The sequence below is a fragment of the Ranitomeya imitator genome, chromosome 10 (genome assembly GCF_032444005.1).
Source record: "Ranitomeya imitator isolate aRanImi1 chromosome 10, aRanImi1.pri, whole genome shotgun sequence".
Classification (NCBI taxonomy): domain Eukaryota; kingdom Metazoa; phylum Chordata; class Amphibia; order Anura; family Dendrobatidae; genus Ranitomeya; species Ranitomeya imitator.
In genome coordinates, this window is record NC_091291.1 from 101,220,980 (window position 1) to 101,248,701 (window position 27,722).

Here is a 27,722-nt window from a genome sequence, read left to right on the forward strand (position 1 = left end):
GCCATTTTTCTGGAATAATCTGGTTCGGGTATATCATGACCCCCGTCACATGACCCCCGTCACATGACCCCCGTCACATGACCCCCGTCACATGACCCCCGTCACATGACCCCCGTCACATGACCGGGGGGGGCCCACAGTGTCTGAACAGCCCGGGGCCCTGGCTACCCTTAATCCACCCCTGCCCCTCCATGTTCAGTCTGCACCACCTGTAGCGAGAGTGCACGTCTTATCTTCTACTAAGATCTTGAACAGGTTCTCTGGGGATAACTGAGTGATTGTGGGGGCTGATTGCTGGGATCAGCAGAATAGGGAAATTAAAAAAAAGGAATGCCTGACTGTCGCTGCATTCATTCTTTGAGTTGAGCGTGGTGCTCAGCAGCCCCATAGGGAATGCATGGAGCGAGGGTCGAGTATGTGCACTGCAGCTCCATTCTAATGGCAATAACAGAGCCCCGTTCTGCTGATCCTTGCGGGTTGAAACCCCACTAATTTATATGCTATCATCTTGATTTATCGGACAACCCCTTTAATAATGAAAAATACAGTGTCACTTTGAAGTGAATATCCTCATTGTAACAAAATATCATTTTGGCCCATTTCGTGCTGCTTAACAACTTTTTCGATATTTAATATTGAAGCTCCTGTTTTCTAATGAAGAGTTCCAGTTCCTGTGCATAAAAATAAAACTTCAGGAACTTTTCCTCATGTTATCACCCTTTTACCAATCACAGCCTTTCACAAGGCAAATTCTAGTTGATATTTTATTATGCAGTAATCCAAAATAAGTTTGTAATTTCTAAAAATTAGAAAAAAAAGATGAGAAACGATTGTTTATTAACAGATGCAAACACCCTACAGCATTTTTATACATAATACTGGATGGAAAAAAAGGCTAAATGACCCCAAGAAATAGCAAACATTGAACAGTCATATCAAAACTATGGACGGTCACAATATGGAAACATTCATTTAATCCAGAATTATGGCATCCTGGGATTCAGACCATCAGATGTTACAGATTATTGGATGGCATTTTTTAGAAAAGTTTTTAAAACTCACTCAAATCCTCAATAAATAAATAAAAATCCCAATTTTAATAACACAATTTCTTCTATTATAATTGTTTAGAATTTGAAGAATGTGCTGACTGGGAGCTCATTCTCCTACTTTTGGTGTAGCGAGAGTGAAAATGTGCCACATTTTTGGGATTATTTGTTTTTTTTTTACCTTTGGGACTTGGACTATACCTGGCCTCTTATCGCATCCACATAAGACAGATGGCTGTCCATACACATGCTAACTTGCCATACAGGTGGGTACCTTATAGTCAGACCACTGCAGTGCTATGGGGCCAGGGATGAGAAGGGATCTACTCCGGCTTTTATAGATCCACTGCATATTCCTGCAGCTGCCACTAGGAGGCCCTTAGAGACGTTTACAGCTCTCATTCAGTTTAATGGTAGCTGTATACCTTTGTATGCGCAGAGCTCCCCCTGGTGGCAGCTGCAGACAGCAAGTTTCATCATCTGTCTCAAGAGATTTATTTTCATTATCAAGGCATTTATGTCAGTTGCTTCTTGTAAATATACTAACAAATATCGTTTTCTGACTGAGTGCCATAATTATGAAGAATCTGAACCACTTTCTACAAATCAGAGAGTTGCTAAGGCTTTAGAGTCTGTGGGTGATTCTTTACATGATCCTGCGCAATCATCTCCCCACTAGACCCTATGGAAGTAATGGACCATTATGAACCAGCAGAGTTTAATAGAGAGTAACTCTAATGCATGACCCCCATCCCACCTATTCTGAGGACTAAGGATCAACAAGGTCCCATTATTATTCGTACAAGTGGAGGGCCCAGAATTGAGCCACATATAAATTACCCATATAGTGACCTCCAGGTGCAAACTACAACCATAAAGTGATGGACAGGATGGAAGAGGGTCGGCAATGGCTGACCCAGGGCGCATGCCTTATGTGCCCTCCTGTCCCACTAGTTCTCTGTGTCTACAGGTATGATTTAGAGATGAGAAATTGCATTTACAGTATGCTGTCATGGTTTGGCGCCTAGCCCAATACTCTCGGCATCCTAATGACTAGACCCTACTGGAAGTCACAGGATGTAGAAAGCCACAGAGGCGCCCAGGGTGCCGGGTCGAGAAGTTCAATTGCAGAAGAGAAGACTGGCTGCCACGGAGGACCGGACCAAACGCTTGACCAGGGCAACACGAATGAAATTGCTCATCTCTAGGAATATAGAAGAGTACAATAACGGAGGGCCTGCTAGTCAGCAGCAGACTGTTTCTTGGTGTAGTTCTGAATGGCAGATTGGAAATGCTCGGTGGTGTTGAGTTTTGGCCTAAAGAGAATGACGTAACACTTTGGAGTGAAATAACCAATAAGAATCCCCATCACACTGACTAATACAGCGGTTACGTTGACGGCCGCTATGTATTTCCCCTGGTAGATGACATAGGTGGTGAAGAAGGCAATCCAGGAGAAAAAGTAGACCAATAAACTGAAGGAGATACATTTTGCCTCGTTGTAATTGTCCGGTAAATCTTTGCCCATGTAGCAGAAGATGAAGCACAGCATACTCAAGAGCCCGATGTAAGCAATCTGAGCAATGGAGCCCAAAGAAGCAGTCTCGGAGCACTTCAGGATGATCTGGTCTGGGAACGTGGCATAATCTTCAATGGGTAAAGGCGGCCTTACCAACAACCAGATGACACACATGAGGACCTGACCAGCGGTGCTGACCGCGATGAAGATGTCCGAGCCATTCTTCTTCACCCACATGTCGTACACTTTAGGCATGTAGGTGGCTATTTTGAAGATGCAGATGATCTGGAATGAATGGACCACGATGCAAGAAAAGCAAATGGTAAAGCTTACAGAGAAGATGGGTTGTCTCACCATACACGGGACAACTCCCGGCCTACCGAAATAACAATACAGGGTGCAACAGGAGCATGCCAAGGACCATAACATCAGCAAACACATCTTCCCTCCTGCTGACTTCACCACCGGGGTATTGAGATTCATAAAGAATATAACTGCGATTGCTGCAATTAATAGGAGCAACAAAGTAACTATAGAGAGAAGGGCAAGGGACAATGGATGGGTCCAAGGAAGGTATTCTAGGGTTCTGTTGTAGCAGACCTCACTCTTCATGGGTGACCACTGATGAGATCCACATGGCTGGCAGGTGTAGAGATCTGGAAGACATAAGTGAGATAGTAATCATGGGAAAATGCTACACCAGGGTGTGTGGGGTGCACATGGTCTCGGAACGTCCAGCATCTATGGGTAACAGTGAGCACTTCTGTATAAAGGACGTATGTTTCTTCCTGTATGGCATGACAGATGGCAGACCACCATGCCCATTCTGCTTGACAGCTTGAGTGACCAGTAACCTTACTGGCTGGCAAGCATTAAACCATTCAATCTGTCAACTTCACTCATATTTGTAGCTGAAAGTTAAAGGGGATTCTGATGATCAATGTGAATATGTTCACTGCAGATTTTGCTGCAAATCCACTGAAAAATTTGCTGCCAATCCTTGGCAAAATCTTCAAGAATTACATATGGATTTGCTAAGGATTTTGCTGAGAATTTGCTGGGTATCTAGTATGTTTAATATATAGGTAAGTGAAAACATCAAGTTGAGGTGACTGGTCTGGCTTGGTATGGATGGTACAGTGGAGAAAAAAAGTATTTAGTCAGCCACCGATTGTGCAAGTTCTCCCACTTAAAAAGATGAGAGAGGCCTGTAATTGACATCATAGGTAGACCACAACTACGAGAGTCAAAATGAGAAAACAAATCCAGAAAATCATCTTGTCTGATTTGGCAAGATTTATTTTGCAAATTATGGTGGAAAATAAGTATTTGGTCACTTAAAAATATGCAAGATTTCTGGCTCTCACAGACCTGTAACTTCTTCTTTAAGAGGCTCCTCTGTCCTCCACTAATTACCTGTAGTAATGGCACCTGTTTGAACTTGTTATCAGTATAAAATGCACCTGTCCACAACCTCAAACAGTCACACTCCAAACTCCACAATGGTGAAGACCAAAGAGCTGTTGAAGGACACCAGAAACAAAATTGTAGCCCTGCACCCGGCTGGGAAGACTGAATCTGCAATAGGCAAGCAGCTTGGTGTGATGAAATCAACTGTGGGACCAATAATAAGAAAATGGAAGACATACAAGACCACTGATAATCTCCCTCGATCTGGGGCTCCACGCAAGATCTCACCCTGTGGGGTCAATATATTCACAAGAACAGTGAGCAGAAATCCCAGAACCACACGGCGGGACCTAATGAATGACCTGCATAGAGCTGGGACCACCGTAACAAAGGCTACCATCAGTAACACACTACGCCGCCAGGGACTCAGATCCTGCAGTGCCAGACTTGTCCTACTGCTTAAGCCAGTACATGTCCGGGCCCGTCTAAAGTTTTCTAGAGAGCATTTGGATTATCCAGAATAGTATTGGGAGAATGTAATATGGTCTGATGAAACCAAAGTAGAACTGTTTGGTAGAAACAAAACTCATCGTGTTTGAGGGAGACAGAATGCTGAGTTGCATCCAAAGAACACCAAACCTACTGTAAAGCATGGGGGTGGCAGTATCATGCTTTGGAGTTGTTTCTCTGCAAAGGGACCAGGATGACTGATCCGTGTACATAAAAGAATGAATGGGGCCATATATTGTGAGATTCTGAGTGCAAACCTCCTTCCATCAGTAAGGGCATTGAAGATGAAACATTGATGGGTCTTTCAGCATGATAATGATCCCAAGCACACAGCCAGGGCAATGAAGGAGTGGCTTCGTCAGAAGCATATGAAGGTCCTGGACTTGCCTAGCCAGTCTCCAGATCTCAACCCCATAGAAAACCTTCGGAGGGAGTTGAAAGTTCGTGTTGCCCAGTGACAGGCCCAAAACATCACTGCTCTAGAGGAGATCTGCATGGAGGAATGGGCCAACATACCAACAACAGTGTGTGCCAACCTTGTGAAGACTTACAGAAAACGTTTGACCTCTGTCATTGCCAACAAAGGATATGTAACAAAATATTGAGATGAACTTTTGTTAATGACCAAATACTGATTTTCCACCATAATTTGCAAAGTAAATCTTGCCAGGTGATTTCCTGGATTTGTTTTCTCATTTTGACTCTCGTAGTTGTGGTCTACCTATGATGTCAATTACAGGCCTCTCTCATCTTTTTAGGTGGGAGAAATTGCACAATTGGTGGCTGACGTAATACTTTTTTCCCCACTGTATATCCAATAGTAATATCTTCGTAATGCTACCTTAGTAATCTGACTAATAAATCCATGTTCTCCAGCCTACAACAAGGTCTTGTGTTAGAAAGTTGAAGTTGCAAAAGTATATGTGGTGTCCCCAGCTGAATTTATGGGGCAGTGATACAGTACAGGTCTGTGCACAAACTCAATAAAACACTGCAAGAACCCCAAGATCTTAAGCCGGCTTCTCATGTCCAACATTCAAGGTCTGAGTTTTGACCATCATGTCCAGACCATTCATGATTGTAGTGACCCAAACTCCACAGTCTTATATGTGCTTATGAGGTTGTTGAGTCCATGTCAGGACCCTGCTGAACTTGTGAAGCAAGCTTTGGGCAGCCCGGTGGCTCAGTGGTTAGCACTGTATGGTAGCTCAGTGGTTAGCACTGTATGGTAGCTCAGTGGTTAGCACTGTATGGTGGCTCAGTGGTTAACACTGTATGGTGGCTCAGTGGTTAACACTGTATGGTGGCTCAGTGGTTAGCACTGTATGGGGGCTCAGTGGTTAGCACTGTATGGTAGCTCAGTGGTTAGCACTGTATGGTGGCTCAGTGGTTAGCACTGTATGGTGGCTCAGTGGTTAACACTGTATGGTGGCTCAGTGGTTAGCACTGTATGGGGGCTCAGTGGTTAGCACTGTATGGTGGCTCAGTGGTTAGCACTGTATGGTGGCTCAGTGGTTAGCACTGTATGGTGGCTCAGTGGTTAACACTGTATGGTGGCTCAGTGGTTAGCACTGTATGGGGGCTCAGTGGTTAGCACTGTATGGTGGCTCAGTGGTTAGCACTGTATGGTGGCTCAGTGGTTAGCACTGTATGGTGGCTCAGTGGTTAGCACTGTATGGTTGCTCAGTGGTTAACACTGTATGGTAGCTCAGTGGTTAACACTGTACGGTGGCTCAGTGGTTAACACTGTACGGTGGCTCAGTGGTTAGCACTGTATGGTGGCTCAGTGGTTAACACTGTATGGTAGCTCAGTGGTTAACACTGTATGGTAGCTCAGTGGTTAACACTGTACGGTGGCTCAGTGGTTAACACTGTATGGTGGCTCAGTGGTTAACACTGTATGGTAGCTCAGTGGTTAGCACTATATGGTGGCTCAGTGGTTAGCACTGTATGGTAGCTCAGTGGTTAACACTGTATGGTAGCTCAGTGGTTAACACTGTACGGTGGCTCAGTGGTTAACACTGTATGGTGGCTCAGTGGTTAACACTGTATGGTAGCTCAGTGGTTAACACTGTACGGTGGCTCAGTGGTTAACACTGTATGGTAGCTCAGTGGTTAACACTGTATGGTAGCTCAGTGGTTAACACTGTACGGTGGCTCAGTGGTTAACACTGTATGGTGGCTCAGTGGTTAACACTGTATGGTAGCTCAGTGGTTAGCACTATATGGTGCCTCAGTGGTTGGCACTGTTGCATTGCAGCACTGGGGTCCTGGGTTTAAATCCCACCGAGGACAACATTTGCAAGGAGTTTGTATATTCTCCCTGTATTTGTGTGGGTTTCCTCCAAGTTCTCCGGGTTCCTTTCACACTCCAAAAACATAATGATACGGGATTTAGATTGTGAGCCTCAATGGGGACAGCGATGATAATGTTTGTAAAGTGCCGAGGACTATGATGATGCCATATAAGCAAATAATAATAAGTAAAAGCCTTTGAGAGCTGCTAAGGAATATGGTAAAAAGTGCTTTAAGTTTGACAACATTTCTAGGATCTATCCTTACAAGGAAAATTGTGGACAGATAGGAGCAATTAGAATTTCATAACTAAATGAGGGGAACCTTGTCCAAATCAGACTATGTTTAAAGGGAATCTGTAACAGGTTTTGCTATGTTATCTGAGAGCATCATGATGTAGGGACAGAGACCTTGATTCCTGTAATGTGTCACTTACTGGGCTGTGTGTTCCTGTTTCAATAAAATCAGCATTTTATCAGGAGGAGATTATCATTGCTGAACTAGGTGCCTCATGCTTCCTAGTCAACTGCTCTGTATAATCCCACCCACACTAATGATTAGCAGCTTTCTGCCTATGCACAGCGTGGGTGTGGTTATATACAGCTCATCATTCTGAGCACTGCTAGATCTGCAGCAAATAAAATGGTGATTGTATCAAAATGACAGTATGCAGACCATTGAGTGACACCTTGCTGGAATCAGGCTCTCAGCCCCTACACCATGAAGCTCTCAGATTACATAGTAAAAACCTGATGACAGATTACCTTTAATGAAGAAGACAAATGTCATTTGTGGATGGTTCTGCATTGGAAGAAATTTTGAATGCTCTGACAAACCCCATGTGAACAGGAGGAGAATGTAACAAACATGGAGAATATAGGATTTGCTGGAAGCTCTGTGCCATATTGGGCCTCCTAGAGCCCAAAGTTATTTAAAAGCTAACCATACATTACACATAACTCTGCATATTACCCGTTTTGTTGACAAAAGCCATTTTGGGGCAAGGTAAACATTCGAAACAGCAAGAATGAGATCCGGTCTGCACCCGTCGCTCTCCTTTTGCACATTCCTTTGAACAAATTGATTCAGGAACCTGCAGTGAAAAACAAAAGGCGCCCATATAATACAGATGATGATAAAATACTGCCTTTGTTAACAAGCATCGTCCCCAACTGCAGATGCCTTGTAGTCTCATATCTCAGATTCTCAGAGACAACACTGGACACAAAGACCACCATGATGCTGAGTGAAAGGTGGGCATTTTATAGTTGATCATGAACATTGAAGCAAGGCTATGACCTCTAGATGACCCCAGGGCAAGGGGACCCCCTGATGTGAATAGGTAATTAAAGAGGATTATTGGATGGCTCGCAGACCAGGCATGGATGAAAGGATAATTCGGGGATACGACAGATTTATGGCCGGTAGAGATAACCTATCATCTGTATCCTCAGATGCAGAAGAATGGGAAGGTGACAGACTTATGGCCTAAAGGTACCGTCACACTGAACGATATCGCTAGCGATCCGTGACGTTGCAGCGTCCTGGCTAGCGATATCGTTCAGTTTGACAGGCAGCAGCGATCAGGATCCTGCTGTGATATCGTTGGTACCTTTAAGGTACCTTCGCACTCAGCGACGCTGCAGCGATACCGACAACGATGTCGATCGCTGCAGCGTCGCTGTTTGGTCGCTGGAGAGCTGTCACACAGACAGCTATCCAGCGACCAACGATGCCGGTAACCAGAGTAAACATCGGGTTACTAAGTGCAGGGCCGCGCTTAGTAACCCGATGTTTACCCTGCTTACCAAAAAACAAACACTACATACTTACCTTCCGCTGTCTGTCCCCGGCGCTGTGCTTCTCTGCACTGACTGTGAGCACAGCGGCCGGAAAGCACAGCGGTGACGTCACCGCTCTGCTTTCCGGCTGGCCGGCGCTCACAGCCAGTGCAGAGAAGCACAGTGCCGGGGACAGAGAGCGGAAGGTAAGTATGTAGTGTTTGTTTTTTTTTAACTTTTACGCTGGTAACCAGGGTAAACATCGGGTTACTAAGCGCGGCCCTGCGCTTAGTAACCCGATGTTTACCCTGGTTACCAGTGAAGACATCGCTGAATCGGCGTCACACACGCCGATTCAGCGATGTCTGCAGGGAGTCCAGCGACAAAATAAAGTTCTGGACTTTCTGCAGCGACCAACGACATCACAGCAGGATCCTGATCGCTGCTGCGTGTCAAACTGAACGATATCGCTAGCCAGGACGCTGCAACGTCACGGATCGCTAGCGATATCGTTCAGTGTGAAGGTACCTTTAGCCTCAACTTGATCAGAACTGGGGGGTAAACTATATTAAACTGCTTTGTTTAATATCGAGGAGATGGATGACGATATGTATGCCATTTTTATTCTTTATGAACATGACAGTAATATCTCTCGCCTGGGACCTCCAGGAGCAAAATATCATAGAAGTTGGGGATCTCAAATTGTCTAAAAGAATAGCCCCATGCCTGACCAGCCCTGCTATGAGTAACAGGAGGGGAGGTATGTAGGCGTGATAATAAAAGCAAATATCAAACTATGATCAACGTCAGTCCAGGTAGACACAGTGGGCTGCAGTTCTGCCTGTTACACCCCAAAAATGAGCTCCCCTTCATAAATCCCGAAGTCAACCCTGTGACATCAGATTTAGTAAATTTCTTCTCTTTATTCTTGTTATTGTATGTGATTGTTTATACCGTATTGTTTTGTCCATTTTGTAACATCTTTGTATATTTTTATAAACACTGCCTACTTTTTGGATTAAATATATAAAAAATGTAATAGCTCTGTTCCTCTTGTTCTATAAACCGCACCCCTGGAGCAATCCACTCTCTGTGACTGGTATCCAATCAGCCTGTATAAATAATTGGTGGTGGCAGCTAGTTCCTTTTGTTATTGTGGAGTTTGGCAGTGACTGTACTGGGACATATACCGTATATGTATTCCATGCATTTGCATTGGATGTGTGAATAATCTACGCTCACTGTTAGTTCCCCAATTATCGGCCTAGTAGTGGAAATAGCGACGGCCTTATGCATCACTCGTCAGTCAATTACGTACTTCTCTTGACGATTGGAGGCAGCGGAGTGTTGTTCTCTGACAAATTGGTACCAACCGGGAGAGGCGTGTGATTCCACGTTGTGTCGTTGACACCCTCTACTTAAGATCTCATGTAAGATTGGAGCTGCTATACCATGATTTTGCCGGTACAAGCCCTGGGCTCTCCAGCACAGAGACTGACTTACAGAGTTATCCTTGGTGTGCCATTGAGGCTCCTCTGTCAGCTCGAGTCTTCCTGCAATTTTACTGTATGAACCAATGACTCTGAAGGTCGGGATAACGGTGTTCCAAGACCACATTACGATATCATAGCCAGTGGCTGGGTCCCCATTACTGTCAAAATAGATGGACTGATTGTAGAGAGTGAAATTCACCGTCTTCACATATTCTAGGAGCTGGTGGAATAGAAACAAAAGCAATTAGTGCAGGCAGGTGCAGCGTCTACTGGCTGCAGCACACGACGTCACTACTGTAATCTGCGCAAGATGAAAATGTAGCTTTTTATGTATTAAAGTGATTGTCTGGCCACTTAATTTAAAAACAAAAATGAAATGGCATAAAAAAAATAAAATTTGTCCTGGTAAATTTTCTATAGTTCCTGTTCCATCCAGACAGACATATGACCCTTGGATACAATGATGGACTATAGTGGTCACGTGTTCATTGCTGTTGGGACCAGTAAGTATCTGCAGCAGTCACATGTCCGTCCAGACAGAGCAAAAAGTACAAAGACCAATACAGGACCCACGAAGCACCAGAGTTTAGAGTCAGTATAGTATTACTTTTTTAGCCTTTTTCATTACTCTGAAAGATTTCTTTAAAAAAAATAGGCGAGCAGACAACCCCTGTAAGAGGATGTCTCAGTACGAAAATCCCTTTCCAGGTGTCATTTTAAAGGGACACTGTCACCTGAATTTGGAGGGAACAATCTTCAGCCATGGAGGCGGGGTTTTGGGGTTTTTGATTCACCCTTTCCTTACCCGCTGGCTGCATGCTGGCTGCAATATTGGATTGAAGTTCATTCTCTGTCCTCCATAGTACACACCTGCGCAAGGCAAGATTGCACCTTGTGCAGGCATGTACTACGGAGGACAGAGAATGAACTTCAATCCAATATTGCAGCCAGCATGCAGCCAGCGGGTAAGGAAAGGGTGAATCAAAAACCCCAAAACCCCGCCTCCATGGCTGAAGATTGTTCCCTCCAAATTCAGGTGACAGTGTCCCTTTAAGGATATAAGGGGTAATGTTTCTCCTTGTGAAGAGTAACATGCCTGACATGCCCGTGTAAGGAGACTTACAGGCCATGCAATGCTCTTCTGGGAAATTAAATATTCAAATTCCCTCTACAGAGGAAGAGAACTATCACTTTAGTGCCACCTGCTAGAAGTAACAGTCCTAAAAGTCAAGCTTGATCCTTGCCACATGACTTAGAACAAAAGTCAAACCAGATACTCTATTTTCAGACAACTGTTTAAGGGTGTTTGCCCCTCCTCAGTCTTCCACTGTGATAAAGCATATTTAATTTCCAAGTGGAGCATTACACGGTCTATCCTTACAATAGCATGACAAGCATTTAACGCCCCACAAGAAAATACATTATCCCTTAGACCCCAGTCAGAGGCCTCTCATACAGCCAAATCAGATCTCTTGATTTGCACTGAGGAGGGGCAACACCCTGAAACACGTGCCTACAAATAGAGATTGTGGTTTGTCTTTTATCTTAAGATGCAAGGCTTGTTAAGTGGTCAATATTGCCTTTTAGGGTATGTGCACAAGTTGCGGAGTTTCCCATGAGTTTACAGTACAATGTAAACCTATGGGAAACGAAATTCGCAGTGCACATGCTGCGGAAAAAAATGTGCGGAAACGCAGTGTTTTATTTTCCGCAGCATGTCAATTCTTTGTGCGGAATCCGCAGCGGTTTTAGATCTGCTCCAATAGAAAACTGCAGATGTAAAACCGCAGCGGAATCCGCAATAGAAACCGCGATAAATCCGCAGGAAAAAACGCAGCAGTTTTGCACTGCGGATTTATCAAATCCACTGCGGAAAAATCCGCAGAGGATCATTCTAGGTGTGCACATACCCTTAGGATTGCTACCTCCAGTAGGTGTAGCCAAAGTTCTAGTCCTCTTCTTCTCTGAAGAGTTAGTTTGCATGTAAAGGTATATGAATTCTCTCTACTACTCTTACTGGGAATGTATAATAAAATTGATGACTGGGTGTTGCTATATATCCATTGTCAGTACGGAGTTTTCCATCTTAAACACTGAGGTCCCATTTCACAAACTTTTTGTGCAGCTCAAAGTTGTACAAACATTGTTCAACTTTTCAAAATTTTATGCCGGTCCAAGATTTTTAAAAAATGGATAAAGTTTGGGCGGGATTGTCCAATTAGTACTCGCATTGTTACTCTGTTTCCCCTGAACGGAAGAGATCTGGACTCAGCTACAATATCAGAAATGGCCTGTGAGCGAGGGTGGCGCCGTGTCTGTCAAAACAGAACTTCAGTGCCATCTCATCTTTGCCGGAGGCCCCAGTAGTGAGACAAGTGTGAACAGACACTTACCTGCCAAGGATAAACAGTGTCATTTCTGCATTGTCCAGATTTACAATCCAGTAATTCATCCAAGGCGTGGGCTATGGCGTAGACAGCAGAATACACATTAAAAGCAGCGGACATGGTGAACTCGCTGGGGATGGACATGTTCTGCAGGGTGAACGACTGACAGTCCCGGCAGATTTGGTTGCAGCCGTAAAGACTTGAGTTTGTTGCTTTGATTGATTTAACGTACGCAATCTCAAAGTCTATAAGCTTTGGGAAATTGATCTGACCCACTGAGACCCCCAGGACGGAGCCAATGGTATTGATATTTGCCAGCCCAGCAATCTGTGAGTCCACGGACCAGCCCTCACTGCCGATCCAGACAACATCAGTCACATTGGCATTGACCACTTCTTCAAAAAATATCCTGGCATTGAAATAGGGAGAGAAAACCACAGTTACCCGGACCCGAGCCTGGACTATGCTAGCCACCATCTTCTGCACACTGGTCCGGTCTGTGCTGTACGGGATTAACCCTTGGTAAGCTACACAGATGCCGCTGTCTGTTGTTAGGTAGTAGAGGTCTTGTACGCCCTGCCTGCCATAGACGTCGTCACTGCCCACAATCGCTATCCAAGTCCATCTGAATCTCAGCAGCAAGTTCAAAATGACTTCAACTTGCAGTTTGTCGCTGGGGATAGTACGAAGGAAGGATGGGTATATCTGCTTACGGCTGAGCAACTCATTGGAGGCCGAGTAACTTATCTGCAAAATATACATTAAATAGGGTGGGTGAAATGTGCATTATGTTATCCTAATAAAGCATAAATACACATATCTAATAAAGCTACATAGAAAGGTGTGTCACTCTGTGCTGATCCTGAGTTACCTCCTGTATTATACCCCAGAGCTGCACTCACTATTCTGCTGGTGCAGTCACTGTGTATATACATTACATTACTGATCCTGTACTGATCCTGAGTTACATCCTGTATTATACCCCCGAGCTGCACTCACTATTCTGCTGATGCAGTCACTTTGTACATACATTACATTACTGATCCTGAGTTACATCCTGTATTATACCCCAGAGCTGCACTCACTATTCTGCTGGTGCAGTCACTGTGTACATACATTACATTACTGATCCTGTACTGATCCTGAGTTACATCCTGTATTATACTCCAGAGCTGCACTCACTATTCTGCTGGTGCAGTCACTGTGTACATACAGTACATTACTGATCCTGAGTTACATCCTGTATTATACTCCAGAGCTGCACTCACTATTCTGCTGGTGCAGTCACTTTGTACATACATTACATTACTGATCCTGAGTTACACCCTGTATTATACCCCAGAGCTGCACTCACTATTCTGCTTGTGCAGTCACTTTGTACATACATTACATTACTGATCCTGTACTGATCCTGAGTTACATCCTGTATTATACTCCAGAGCTGCACTCACTATTCTGCTGGTGCAGTCACTGTGTACATACATTACATGACTTTTGGATATGGGATGGCCCCCACTCCTTCTTAACACCACCATAATTACTGTAAACCTAGGTACTAAAATAAATACACAAAACACATTATTTTGGTTGTCAAAATGGCCACAGCTTTTATTCAAATCACAGGATTAAATAATCACAGTAGGAGTCAGGTGGAGTGCTAGTACATTGGGATTCACTAGTACTGCGATATCCCCAGCTGTCTGACATACAGCACCAGGACAGACAGCTATAAAGGGGCGGCACGCACTGGCTTGCCATTCAAGCAGAGCCAGTAAACTTTCAGGGCACCAATGACCCTATTATCATCACTCCTGTGCTTAACCACTGTGCCCGCCCCTGATTGATGTTACCATTACAACGTCCTTGAGGCTGGCCACCAAAGCCGAGCCTGCTCACCACCATGAGATTTTACATCCTCTATTAGATAAAATGAGTCCACCTTAACTTGTCTGCAACTTCCACCTGACTCCTAAACCGCAAATCCGTGACGGGTTATAAATTCCAAGTCTCATTTGACAATTTTTTTTTCTTAATAATTAAATCATTTTTGTAAACTTAAAAACTAGAAGTCCCTGCAAAAGCATTAATGGGACTAAACTTGGCAAACCCCCGACTCACAAAGAGTCATCCTACAGCGCTCAGGAGAGGAAAAACCCCCTGTGGAGGAAACCTCCGGGGAACCATGGCTGAAGGATTGCCCTTCCCTTGGGCTTAGAAGATTACCGCAAATAATAACTCTTTATAGCCAATATACAATTGAACCTGGTACAAGATATACAATGACAAATTCAAAAATACAATAAAGCATTTATCATTATACAATCAATAATTAAAAAGTTTAAGGGCAGAGATTATAAACAGGGCGGGAGGGCGGGTAATGTTTCCTCCTGTCCATCCTGTGAGAGAAAGAGGGAGAGCCAGAGTTGCCTCCCCTATGTAAGCCCTACCCTCCTCACAGTAAAACACCAGGCACAAACATCTAAACTTCCTCTTAAAGCAACAACTCTCTTGTTTAAAATCTACACCGCAATACAAACAAAGGCTGCAGGAGTTCTCAGTCCACCCATCCCCAAGTCATGTCCACCTCCGTCTAGTCTCCGGTGGCTTCTTTACTGATCCTGAGTTACATCCTGTATTATACCCCAGAGCTGCACTCACTATTCAGCTGGTGCAGTCACTGTGTACATACATTACATTACTGATCCTGAGTTACATCCTGTATTATACTCCAGAGCTGCACTCACTATTCTGCTGGTGCAGTCACTGTGTACATACATTACATTACTGATCCTGTACTGATCCTGAGTTACATCCTGTATTATACCCTAGAGCTGCACTCACTATTCTGCTGGTACAGTCACTGTGTACATACATTATATTACTGATCCTGCACTGATCCTGAGTTACATCCTGTATTATACCCCAGAGCTGCACTCACTATTCTGCTGGTGCAGTCACTGTGTACATACATTACATTACTGATCCTGTACTGATCCTGAGTTACATCCTGTATTATACCCTAGAGCTGCACTCACTATTCTGCTGGTGCAGTCACTGTGTACATACATTACATTACTGATCCTGTACTGATCCTGAGTTACATCCTGTATTATACCCTAGAGCTGCACTCACTATTCTGCTGGTACAGTCACTGTGTACATACATTACATTACTGATCCTGCACTGATCCTGAGTTACATCCTGTATTATACCCCAGAGCTGCACTCACTATTCTGCTGGTGCAGTCACTGTGTACATACATTACATTACTGATCCTGTACTGATCCTGAGTTACATCCTGTATTATACCCTAGAGCTGCACTCACTATTCTGCTGGTGCAGTCACTGTGTACATACATTACATTACTGATCCTGTACTGATCCTGAGTTACATCCTGTATTATACCACAGAGCTGCACTCACTATTCTGCTGGTGGAGTCACTGTGTACATACATTACATTACTGATCCTGAGTTACATCCTGTATTATACCCCAGAGCTGCACTCACTATTCTGCTGGTGCAGTCACTATGTACATACATTGCATTACTGATCCTGTACTGATCCTGAGTTACATCCTGTATTATACCCTAGAGCTGCACTCACTATTCTGCTGGTGCAGTCACTATGTACATACATTACATTACTGATCCTGTACTGATCCTGAGTTACATTCTGTATTATACCCTAGAGCTGCACTCACTATTCTGCTGGTGCAGTCACTATGTACATACATTGCATTACCTATCCTGTACTGATCCTGAGTTTCATCCTTTATTACACTATTTTCACAGTCTTTCTTCATGCAGCACCCACACACCTGTTGTACAATGGAATTGCACCACTGCTCCATTCAATTAGCCCTTACTTTTTCGCAATTATCAAATTTTGTTTCCCTGCTGCAGCCACTAGGTAGGGTCTAACTGCACATGGAGTTCTACAGCTGGTTTAGGAGGCTATAAAATCTGTATGCATTGTGCGCCTCCTATTGGCAGCTGTTAGCAAACACTTTGGAGCCCATTTGTCAAGACTGGAATAGCGCAGGCTCACTCTACACTAGTCTTGAAAGGGTACAAGGTGCCAAATTAATTACAAGGCGCTTGCCACTTAATGAATTTGAAACCTTTAGTTAGTGACATTCCCCAGAGATGCTACTCTAGTCTGCGACTGGAGTAGGATTTCTGGTATAGAAAACATCAGCACATTTGATGAATTTGACATGGCCATGCCCCGTGCTGGATCCTCCCTAGTTCCATCCATTTTGATGGAGCTGATCCAATGTGGCATGGAAATACTTAAAGTCTCATAATTTTGAGACTTTTCAAAGCTTTTAGGCCACTTTTATGGTGTAACAGATTTCATTAAACGTCCCCTTTGATTCTGATTGTAGCCCCAGAAGACTCACCTGCGGAACAAGAAATTTTCCTAATATACTCGCTGTATCAAACGCAAAACTACTGCTGGAGGGCCCCACTAAGGCAATGGCTTTCATTTTGTAGTCAGTAAAGTTGTTTTCCATCTTTATATAAGGTGCGGCACACTTGGAGAGGATCTTCAGCGTCCCGTACATGTTGGCAGAATCTGAGCAGGTGTCATACAGCTCGTACCCCAGTGTGACGTTGGGGAGAAGCAGACTGGAGTTATTGATTTCTTCAATGGCGAATCTCATTGCTTGCAGCAAATGATAACCTTGGGAGTCGAATGTGGTCCTGGAAGAACAAAAACGACGATAAAACGGTCCCATTTTACATTGCACAACAGCGTTAATTTCTTTCCTATAGCACCGTTCATCCTGGGCTTCCTGGTTCCTAAATACAATGTAGAGTAGGGACAGTATATAACTGAAAGTCATGGGGACCAGGTCGCACACCCTGCTGGTGCACTGTCCCTGTGATGGTGGGCTGCACACAATGCTGCACCTTTCAGGCTACGGACCCCTGAGAAGTTCGCCGTGACGTGGCAGTGGGCTTTATACAATCCGATCAGAATGTTAGGCTAGGGTCACATTGCGTTATGTGACTGCGTGTAACGGACTACGTTACACCGCGGCATAACGCGGTGTAACGTAGTCCGTTAACGCCGCCATTGATTGTAATGGCGAACGCATCGCTAGCGCACGCCCACATTGGGCATGCGCTAGCGGTGTGCCGTCATTTGAGTGATGGACCACAAACGCTGCTTGCAGCATTCGCGGTCCGTTCCTCGCTACCGCAGATCGGGGATCTGCGCCAGCGGGATCGGCTAACGCGATCCCTTTTGGGACATTGCGTTAGCGCAGTCCGTACTAAGAACCTCACGTTCAGTTTGTAAAATTTTGGCTAGGGGCATTAGATCAAAATATGAATATTGGGAAGGGCAGTCAATGTCTTTTTCTCTACAGTTATAGCTCATCTATACATGTCCCCCCAAAAAAATACATTAAAAGAGGCGGACATGGCGAACTGGCTGGGGATGGACAAGTTTTTCTTTGTATTTTTGCATTCTGTGCAAGCCAGGTGTGGCCTCCCTTTCCTGAGCTGGAAGTTACATTTAAAGGCTTCCCCAGACTGATGTTGGGACACAATCCTTTTGCCTGCCCTTATTCAAACACTGAGGTCAACTCTGACACATGGTAAGGTTTTTAATATTAGACAGCGTAGGACCGTCCCGATCAGAGTCACCTTGTCGTGGAGGATGGCTTTATTGCTGTTTTTGATAAAAAAAAACTAAACTCTGTTATTTAAATGCACTTTTGCTTTTCACTTATTTAGTTACAGTAGGGTTTTTGCTCATTTTGTTTCTTGTAGGTTTTTATGTCCCCAAAAAAGTCAAGTCCCATATGGATCATCCATAATGTATCATTTTTTATGGATACAGTGTCATTATTAACATAGGAAACTATCTGATTGTGTATATTTTAAACTGTTGATGTTGAATGCCCGTGCCACACGGATGTAAAAAAAAAAAAAAAAGACACACGGATGATGGTATGGATAATAATCCATTTTGGGCACATGGGAATACCGTAATAAAATCTCTTTGCTAAAATCATTGGGAATGTAAGAGATCTGATACATTCTACAGCTGAGGATTTGCTGCACTATTAGATATCCAGACTGATCAGTGCACATCAGCAGGATACAGTGTTCTATGATCGTTTCCAACATTGTATCAGGGTAATCCAAATGTTTATGTGGAGCTCACAAATATGTATCTAGACTGAATGCAGAAGCAAAAACCCTTCGGCTGTTAGAAATCTTAGATCTGTGCAAATAATAAAAAAATAAATATTTACATACAGGAAAGATATATATTTTTGGACCGTGCTAGCCAGTAGATAGAAAAGTCTGAATTCTAAATATTTTTCTAAATATTTGCAGTAATTTAAAATAAATATTTGCCCCACTCCCCTCCTGCCCATCTTACCTATCGCAATTGTCGATCATGGGTGTGATGGATACCGATACATCGGCTTTATGATAAGTGAATAATCCTCCTACGATGTAATCTCCGGGAACACTAAATTCAGTCTTATACTTGGTTTCCTTACAGCTCAGAGCGGAGTAGAAATGAAGAATTAATATGAAGACATAACCCGATGTTAGAGATGTGATAAGCATAATGTTCCCAGGACCTCGGATGGGGGACAAGACAAGGCAGGAGCGCTCTAGTTTGGGAAATAATGAACTTGACGCCTGTTAATAGAGTATTTGCTTCCCAGGGGTAATGGCTGCTGTGTACATACATATGATGGATGCTCTCCCACAGGATCTGCATACGCGCTGATTTGTATATGAGTGGACTTGGACTTAAAGCTGTTGTATCATCCATAGGATTATGAAAGAGGAAACTTTAAGTGTAGAGCTGATCGTATCCAAATCTGAGCGCACTGAATGATTGCAGAAGCTCCAAAGGGATCAAAATCTTAAAAGTGTAAATACGTACCAGCAAATGAGAAAAGCATTCATCCAAACAGAATACAGTTGAGATACCCATCAGGTCGCCACAATAGGGTGCCCCCTTCAAGCAGCACCTGCCCAGCCTAGTTACACCCCTGCTGCAGTCAATCAGCAAGCTCAGCATCTCATGCTTGTAATTTTATCATTTTAATTCCTTATCTGACCATGTGATGATTCAGACATGATCAGACACATTGAATACTTTTTTTTTTTTTTTTTGCAGGGCCATCACTATTTGTTGAGGGACATCAGGGGGCCCTTTCTATTTTTAGAGGGTCATCAGGTGTCTTGTGGATAGTTGAGACTAATATAAAGTTTTTTGGTGAAGCACATCATTCTACTGTTTAGTGTAAATGGAAGTCTACAAATAAGAGAACAAAGTAGTTACAGTCAAATATGGTGGAGGTTCAAAAAATTTTTGGAGTTGTTTTGCTGCCTGTGGCCCTGGGTGCCTTGAAATGTGAAGATTCCCAAAGGATTTTGGGTTGCAATGTAGTACACAGGTTCAGAAAGCTGGGATTGCTTCATAGTAGGTCATGGATCTTCCAGTAGGACAATACTTAAAGAACCCCTCAGAAATAGATGGAAAAAGCACTGGATAGTTTAGAAATGGTAATTCCAGCTACAGAAGTGTAAAGTCTCCCACAACTCCCTCTTACATACAGATTCTATGGAGAAATTAAACAGTAAATCATTTAATTTTTCTTGCTTTGATGAATTTCTGAGTACAGAAAACCATAAAAAACATGAATCGTTCAATGACTGCATGGAAAAAAACAGCAGCAAGGCTTACAATTTATAAGGCAATAATCCCTGACTAGATCATACGCCTGTCATACGCTATACCTCCTGCCACACCTCACCATTGACGAATTGCAGATAATAGCGAAATTATTGTAGAATATAGAAGGGATTTGAATCGGCCCTGAACTTTTTTTCTTTTATGCGGCAACAAGAAACTGTGGAGTAACGCAAGTAACATCCAGCTTTGATGAATTATTGAGCACAGATAACCGTAAAAAAACATGAAGCGGTCAATGAGTGCATGGAAAAACGTCAGCAAGGATTTCAATTTCTAAGGCAAAAATCTCTGACTAGATGCCTGTCATACGCTATACCTACTGCCACACCTTACCCTACACAAATTGCAGGTAATGGTGGTACTATTATTACAAAATAGAATCTATTTGAATTAGCCCTGAAAAAGTGATTAATTTAATGTAGCAGCATCAAGGGCTGTTATTTCATCAACCCTGCTGGGGAATATAGTGGAATGTTTTGCATCTACTCAGCCTGATATGGAGGATACTAGGATCTTCTGTACTTACTGTACAAAGGCTCCTGTCCTGGCTGTGAAATTCTGTATGCAGTGTGAGAACTCCCTACGTGACGACCATGTGACAGCCCACAACAAGGCACTGGATCATATACTAATAGAACCAAACAGCTCTTTTGGTTTAAAAAATGTTTTCCCCTCGACTAGAAGGTGGATCCACAGAAAAGCATTGTTTCCTATTACTAAGGAGTGGAACTTCTACGCTGGTAAAGCGCATGCAATAAGTGCAAGGGATGCCAAAAATTAGAAGAAGGAGGCACTCCAATCGCCCTTTGAAGAGATGTAATGGAGGGCTTCAGAAAACATTTTTTTCCAATTATTAAGAAGTGGGTATCCTAGACTGGTAATGCGCAAGCAATAAGTACATGGGCTGAAAAACATTTACCCCTCGGGGCTATATATATATATATATATATATATATATATATATATACACATATATACACTGTGGGTACGTAAAGTTTTCATACCCCTTTAAATTTTCCCTCTTTGTTTCATTGCAGCCATTTGGTTAATTCAAAAAAGTTAATTTTTCCTCATTAATGTACACTTTGCACACCATCTTAACTTAAAAAAGTCAGAAATGTAATTTTTGCAAATTTATTAAAAAAGAAAAACTGAAATATCACATGGTTATAAGTATTCAGACCCTTTGCTCAGTATTGAGTAGAAGCACCTTTTGAGCTAGTACAGCCATGAGTCTTGGGAATGATGCCACAAGTTTTTCACACCTGGATTTGGGGATCCTCTGCCATTCTTCCTTGCAGATCTTCTCCAGTTCAGTCAGGTTGGATGGTGGACTTTGGAGGACAGCCATTTTCAGGTCTCTCCAGAGATGCTCAATTGGGTTTACATAGTAACATAGTAACATAGTTAGTAAGGCCGAAAAAAGACATTTGTCCATCCAGTTCAGCCTATATTCCATCATAATAAATCACCAGATCTACGTCCTTCTACAGAACCTAATTGTATGATACAATATTGTTCTGCTCCAGGAAGACATCCAGGCCTCTCTTGAACCCCTCGACTGAGTTCGCCATCACCACCTCCTCAGGCAAGCAATTCCAGATTCTCACTGCCCTAACAGTAAAGAATCCTCTTCTATGTTGGTGGAAAAACCTTCTCTCCTCCAGACGCAAAGAATGCCCCCTTGTGCCCGTCACCTTCCTTGGTATAAACAGATCCTCAGCGAGATATTTGTATTGTCCCCTTATATACTTATACATGGTTATTAGATCGCCCCTCAGTCGTCTTTTTTCTAGACTAAATAATCCTAATTTCGCTAATCTTTCTGGGTATTGTAGTTCTCCCATCCCTTTTATTAATTTTGTTGCCCTCCTTTGTACTCTCTCTAGTTCCATTATATCCTTCCTGAGCACCGGTGCCCAAAACTGGACACAGTACTCCATGTGCGGTCTAACTAGGGATTTGTACAGAGGCAGTATAATGCTCTCATCATGTGTATCCAGACCTCTTTTAATGCACCCCATGATCCTGTTTGCCTTGGCAGCTGCTGCCTGGCACTGGCTGCTCCAGGTAAGTTTATCATTAACTAGGATCCCCAAGTCCTTCTCCCTGTCAGATTTACCCAGTGGTTTCCCATTCAGTGTGTAATGGTGATATTGATTCCTTCTTCCCATGTGTATAACCTTACATTTATCATTGTTAAACCTCATCTGCCACCTTTCAGCCCAAGTTTCCAACTTATCCAGATCCATCTGTAGCAGAATACTATCTTCTCTTGTATTAACTGCTTTACATAGTTTTGTATCATCTGCAAATATCGATATTTTACTGTGTAAACCTTCTACCAGATCATTAATGAATATGTTGAAGAGAACAGGTCCCAATACTGACCCCTGCGGTACCCCACTGGTCACAGCGACCCAGTTAGAGACTATACCATTTATAACCACCCTCTGCTTTCTATCACTAAGCCAGTTACTAACCCATTTACACACATTTTCCCCCAGACCAAGCATTCTCATTTTGTGTACCAACCTCTTGTGCGGCACGGTATCAAACGCTTTGGAAAAATCGAGATATACCACGTCCAATGACTCACCGTGGTCCAGCCTATAGCTTACCTCTTCATAAAAACTGATTAGATTGGTTTGACAGGAGCGATTTCTCATAAACCCATGCTGATATGGAGTTAAACAGTTATTCTCATTGAGATAATCCAGAATAACATCCCTCAGAAACCCTTCAAATATTTTACCAACAATAGAGGTTAGACTTACTGGCCTATAATTTCCAGGTTCACTTTTAGAGCCTTTTTTGAATATTGGCACCACATTTGCTATGCGCCAGTTCTGCGGAACAGACCCTGTCGCTATAGAGTCACTAAAAATAAGAAATAATGGTTTATCTATTACATTACTTAGTTCTCTTAGTACTCGTGGGTGTATGCCATCCGGACCCGGAGATTTATCTATTTTAATCTTATTTAGCCGGTTTCGCACCTCTTCTTGGGTTAGATTGGTGACCCTTAATATAGGGTTTTCATTGTTTCTTGGGATTTCACCTAGCATTTCATTTTCCACCGTGAATACCGTGGAGAAGAAGGTGTTTAATATGTTAGCTTTTTCCTCGTCATCTACAACCATTCTTTCCTCACTATTTTTTAAGGGGCCTACATTTTCAGTTTTTATTCTTTTACTATTGATATAGTTGAAGAACAGTTTGGGATTAGTTTTACTCTCCTTAGCAATGTGCTTCTCTGTTTCCTTTTTGGCAGCTTTAATTAGTTTTTTAGATAAAGTATTTTTCTCCCTATAGTTTTTTAGAGCTTCAATGGTGCCATCCTGCTTTAGTAGTGCAAATGCTTTCTTTTTACTGTTAATTGCCTGTCTTACCTCTTTGTTTAGCCACATTGGGTTTTTCCTATTTCTAGTCCTTTTATTCCCACAAGGTATAAACCGCTTACACTGCCTATTTAGGATGTTCTTAAACATTTCCCATTTATTATCTGTATTCTTATTTCTGAGGATATTGTCCCAGTCTACCAGATTAAGGGCATCTCTAAGCTGGTCAAACTTTGCCTTCCTAAAGTTCAGTGTTTTTGTGACTCCCTGACAAGTCCCCTAGTGAAAGACAGGTGAAACTGTACAATATTGTGGTCGCTATTTCCTAGATGCCCGACCACCTGCAGATTTGCTATTCTGTCAGGTCTATTAGATAGTATTAGGTCTAAAAGTGCTGCTCCTCTGGTTGGATTCTGCACCAATTGTGAAAGATAATTTTTCTTGGTTATTAGCAGAAACCTGTTGCCTTTATGGGTTTCACAGGTTTCTGTTTCCCAGTTAATATCCGGGTAGTTAAAGTCCCCCATAACCAGGACCTCATTATGGGTTGCAGCTTCATCTATCTGCTTTAGAAGTAGACTTTCCATGGTTGTTACCATTTTTCCCTCCATGAATTTCGACCCATATGGACTCGACATCCTCATTTCCTTCGCTAATATCCTCCCTTAAAGTGGACTTTAGACAAGACTTTACATAGAGACAAACCCCTCCTCCTCTCCGATTTTTACGATCCTTTCTAAACAGACTGTAACCCTGTAAGTTAACTGCTTACAGTTTAGTTTAACTGCTTACTGGGTTAAACTTACAGTTTAACTGCTTTACAGTTTAACTGCTTACTGGGTTTAGTTCAGGGCTCTGGCTGGACCAGTCAAGAACGGTCACAGAGTTGTTCTGAAGCCACTCCTTTGTTATTTTAGCTGTGTGCTTAGAGTCATTGTCTTGTTGGAAGGTGAACCTTCGGCCAAGTCTGAGGTCCAGAGCAGAGGTTTTCATCCAGGACATCTCTGTACTTGGCCACATTCATGTTTCCTTCAATGACAACCAGTCGTCCTGTCCCTGCAGCTGAAAAACACCCCCATAGCATGATGCTGCCACCACCATGTTTCACTGTTGGGATTGTAACGGGCAGCTGATTAGCAGTGCCTGGTTTTCTCCACACATATCGCTTAGAATTATCGTAAAAAAGGTCTATCATTGTCTCATCAGACCAGAGAATCTTATTTCTCATAGTCTGGGATTCTGTCATGTGTTTTTTTTAGCAAACTCTATGCGGGCTTTCATGTCTTTCATTGAGGAGAGGCTTCCGTCTGGCCACTCTGCCATAAAGGCCTGACTGGTGTAGGGCTGCAGTGATAGTTGACTTTGTGGAACTTTCTCCCATTTCCCTACTGCATCTCTGGAGCTCAGCCACAGTGATCTTGGGGTTCTTCTTTTCCTCTCTCACCAAGGCTCTTCTCACACAATTGCTCAGCTTCGCTGGTTGTCCAGATCTAGGAAGACTTCTGGTGGTCCCAAACTTCTTCCATTTAACCTCTTAACCCCCAAGGGTGGTTTGCATGTTAATGACCGGGCAAATGTTTACAATTCTGACCACTGTCCCTTTATGAGGTTATAACTCTGAAAAACGCTTCCATGAATACTTGAATACTGGTGATTCTGACATTGTTTTCTCATAACATATTGTACTTTATGATAGTGGTAAAATTTCCTCAATATTACTTGCATTTATTTGTGAAAAAAAACGGAAATTTGGTGAAAATTTTGAAAATTTCGCAATTTTCCAACTTTGAATTTTTATGTCCTTAAATCACAGAGATAGGTCACACAAAATACTTAATAAGTAACATTTCCCACATGTCTATACTTTACATCAGCACAATTTTGGAACCAAAATATTTTTTTTTGGTAGGAAGTTATAAGGGTTAAAAGTTGACCAGCGATTTCTCATTTTTACAACACCATTTTTTGGGGGGAAATCACATTTAAAGTCACTTTGACAGGTCTATATGATAGAAAATACCCAAAAGTGACACCATTCTAAAAACTGCACCCCTCAACGTGCTCATAACCACATTCAGTTTATTAACCCTTCAGGTGCTTCACAGGAATTTTTAGAATGTTTAAAAAAAATTAACATTTAACGTTTTTTCACAAAAAAATTATTTCAGATCCAATTTGTTTTATTTTACCAAGGGTAACAGGAGAAATTGGACCCCAAAAGTTGTTATACAATTTGTCCTGAGTACGCTGGTACCCCATATGTGGGGGTAAACCACTGTTTGGGCGCATGGCAGAGCTCGGAAGGGAAGGAGCGCCGTTTAACTTTCCATTGCAAAATTGACTGGAATTGAGATAGGACACCATGTCTCGTTTGAAGAGCCCCTGATGTGCCTAAACAGTGGAAATCCCCACACAAATGACACCATTTTGGAAAGTAGACTCCCTAAGGAACTTATCTAGATGTGTGGTGAGCACTTTGAACCCCAAGTGCTTCACAGAAGTTTATAATGTAGAAGCGAAAAAAATTAAAAATCATATTTTTTCACAAAAATGATTTTTTCGCCCCAAATTTTTTATTTTCCCAAAGGTAACAGGAGAAATTGGACCCCAAAAGTTGTTGTGCAATTTGTCCTGAGTACGCTGATACCCCATATGTGGGGGTAAATCACTGTTTGGGCACATGGCAGAGCTCGGAAGGTTAGGAGCGCCGTTTGACTTTTCAATGCAAAATTGACTGGAATTGAGATAGGACGGCATGTTGCGTTTGGAGAGCCCCTGATGTGCCTAAACATTGAAACCCCCCACAAGTGACACCATTTTGGAAAGTAGACCCCCCAAGGAACTTATTTAGATGTGTTGTGAGAACTTTCAACCCCTTAGTGTTTCACTACAGTTTATAACGCAGAACCGTGAAAATAAAAATTCTTTTATCACAAAAATGATTTTTTAGCCCCCAGTTTTTGTATTTTCTCAAGGGTAACAGGAGAAATTGGACCACAAAAGTTGTTGTACAATTTGTCCTGAGTACGCTGATACCTCATATGTGGGGGGGAACCACTGTTTGGGCGCATGGCAGAGCTCGGAAAGGAAGGAGATGTCACCCATTGAATAACATTGGTCCGAGTGCAATCCGATTTTTTATCGGATTGCACTCGTCCGTTTTTCTCGTGAGTGTGAGCCCATAGAGTGAGGCCATGCACGTCTAGTTGACAAATGACAGCTTGTACATAAATCTAACTCTTCTGGTGAAGTGACCGCTGCTCCCAGTGCTGGAGAATCCTGACAGCATGCACACTGCGCCATGTAAGGATTCACAAGTGAGTGACTGAAGTCTGGACATCCCCTTTAAGGATCTCAGAGACTCAATCTATTATCCATCATCAATAAAGAGTCAGGAGAGACTGCAGAAGTTGTATATAGATGGTTTTACGCTTTAGAAAAGTTTTCTGTCACTTTTGTAATAATGTTCATCAAAATAAAAGTAGCAGTAAGCGCCTTTAAGACGCATGTCCCAATAATTTGATGTATACAGTGTATGTAATTAAGATTTGCTTTATAAGAATGTGCAAGGATCAAAATCAATGAAATAAATGTCTGGTGCTGGAAATATCAGGACGAATGATGATACCGGCCTTATACTGCTACATTTTAAGAAACTTTGGATTTTTTTTCACCTCTTAAATAAAATAAAACCTAGCCATGCTTGGTGTCTATGAACTCGTAATGACCTGGAGAATCATACTGGCAGGTAAGCTTTACCATTTCGTGAACACGGTAAAAGAAAGAAAAAAAACAGGTGTGGGATTGCACTTTTCTTGCAATTTCAAAACACAAAAAACTAAGGAAAAAAAATGGCCCAGGAGTGAAGGGGTTAAGGGCTAAATATTGTTACAAAACGAAATTGAGTAACCCCCCCCCCCCCAAAAAAAAAGGTCCTTGTTCTTTTAGAAGAGCTCCGGCACTTACCGCCAGCACGCAGTAGAGGTCGCTGCTGCGCACTGCAGTCCCTCCTCCTCACTGGTAGGCGGAGCCTAGAGACGTCAAAGGGTAAGGGCCAAAAACTCAATCGCCCTGAGTTATCGTCGCTGTGCCTTGTCTCATTTTAAATAGCAGTCGTATCACCCAGGGAAATGTATGATTGTCCCGTTCTGTAGCACCATTCCTACACGCTCTTGTTGCGGCGCCGCTGCTCCTCCG

General features: G+C 42.8%; 1 protein-coding gene across 1 annotated transcript; it reads right to left on the minus strand.

Moving 5' to 3' along the window:
* Positions 1–818: 818 nt before the first annotated feature.
* Positions 819–27,624, minus strand: TAS1R1 (taste 1 receptor member 1). Its single transcript, XM_069741888.1, has 6 exons — positions 27,492–27,624; positions 16,850–17,153; positions 12,451–13,191; positions 10,068–10,277; positions 7,756–7,876; positions 819–3,224 (listed from the first exon to the last, which is right to left on the minus strand). The coding sequence occupies exons 2-6, from the start codon at positions 17,111–17,113 to the stop codon at positions 2,290–2,292; spliced, it is 2,271 nt and encodes a 756-aa protein (XP_069597989.1). The 5' UTR covers positions 17,114–17,153; positions 27,492–27,624; the 3' UTR covers positions 819–2,289.
* Positions 27,625–27,722: the final 98 nt, after the last annotated feature.

Excerpts from the sequence above, each read along its gene's own strand:
- TAS1R1 (XM_069741888.1), bottom strand. The coding sequence starts at position 17,113 with ATGAGATTCGCCATTGAAGAAATCAATAACTCCAGTCTGCTTCTCCCC. Across the intron at positions 13,192-16,849 it reads GAAAATTTCTTGTTCCGCAG|ATAAGTTACTCGGCCTCCAA; the intron begins GTGAGTCTTCTG and ends TATATTTTGCAG. Across the intron at positions 3,225-7,755 it reads GGCTTTTGTCAACAAAACGG|ATCTCTACACCTGCCAGCCA; the intron begins GTAATATGCAGA and ends TATGTCTTCCAG.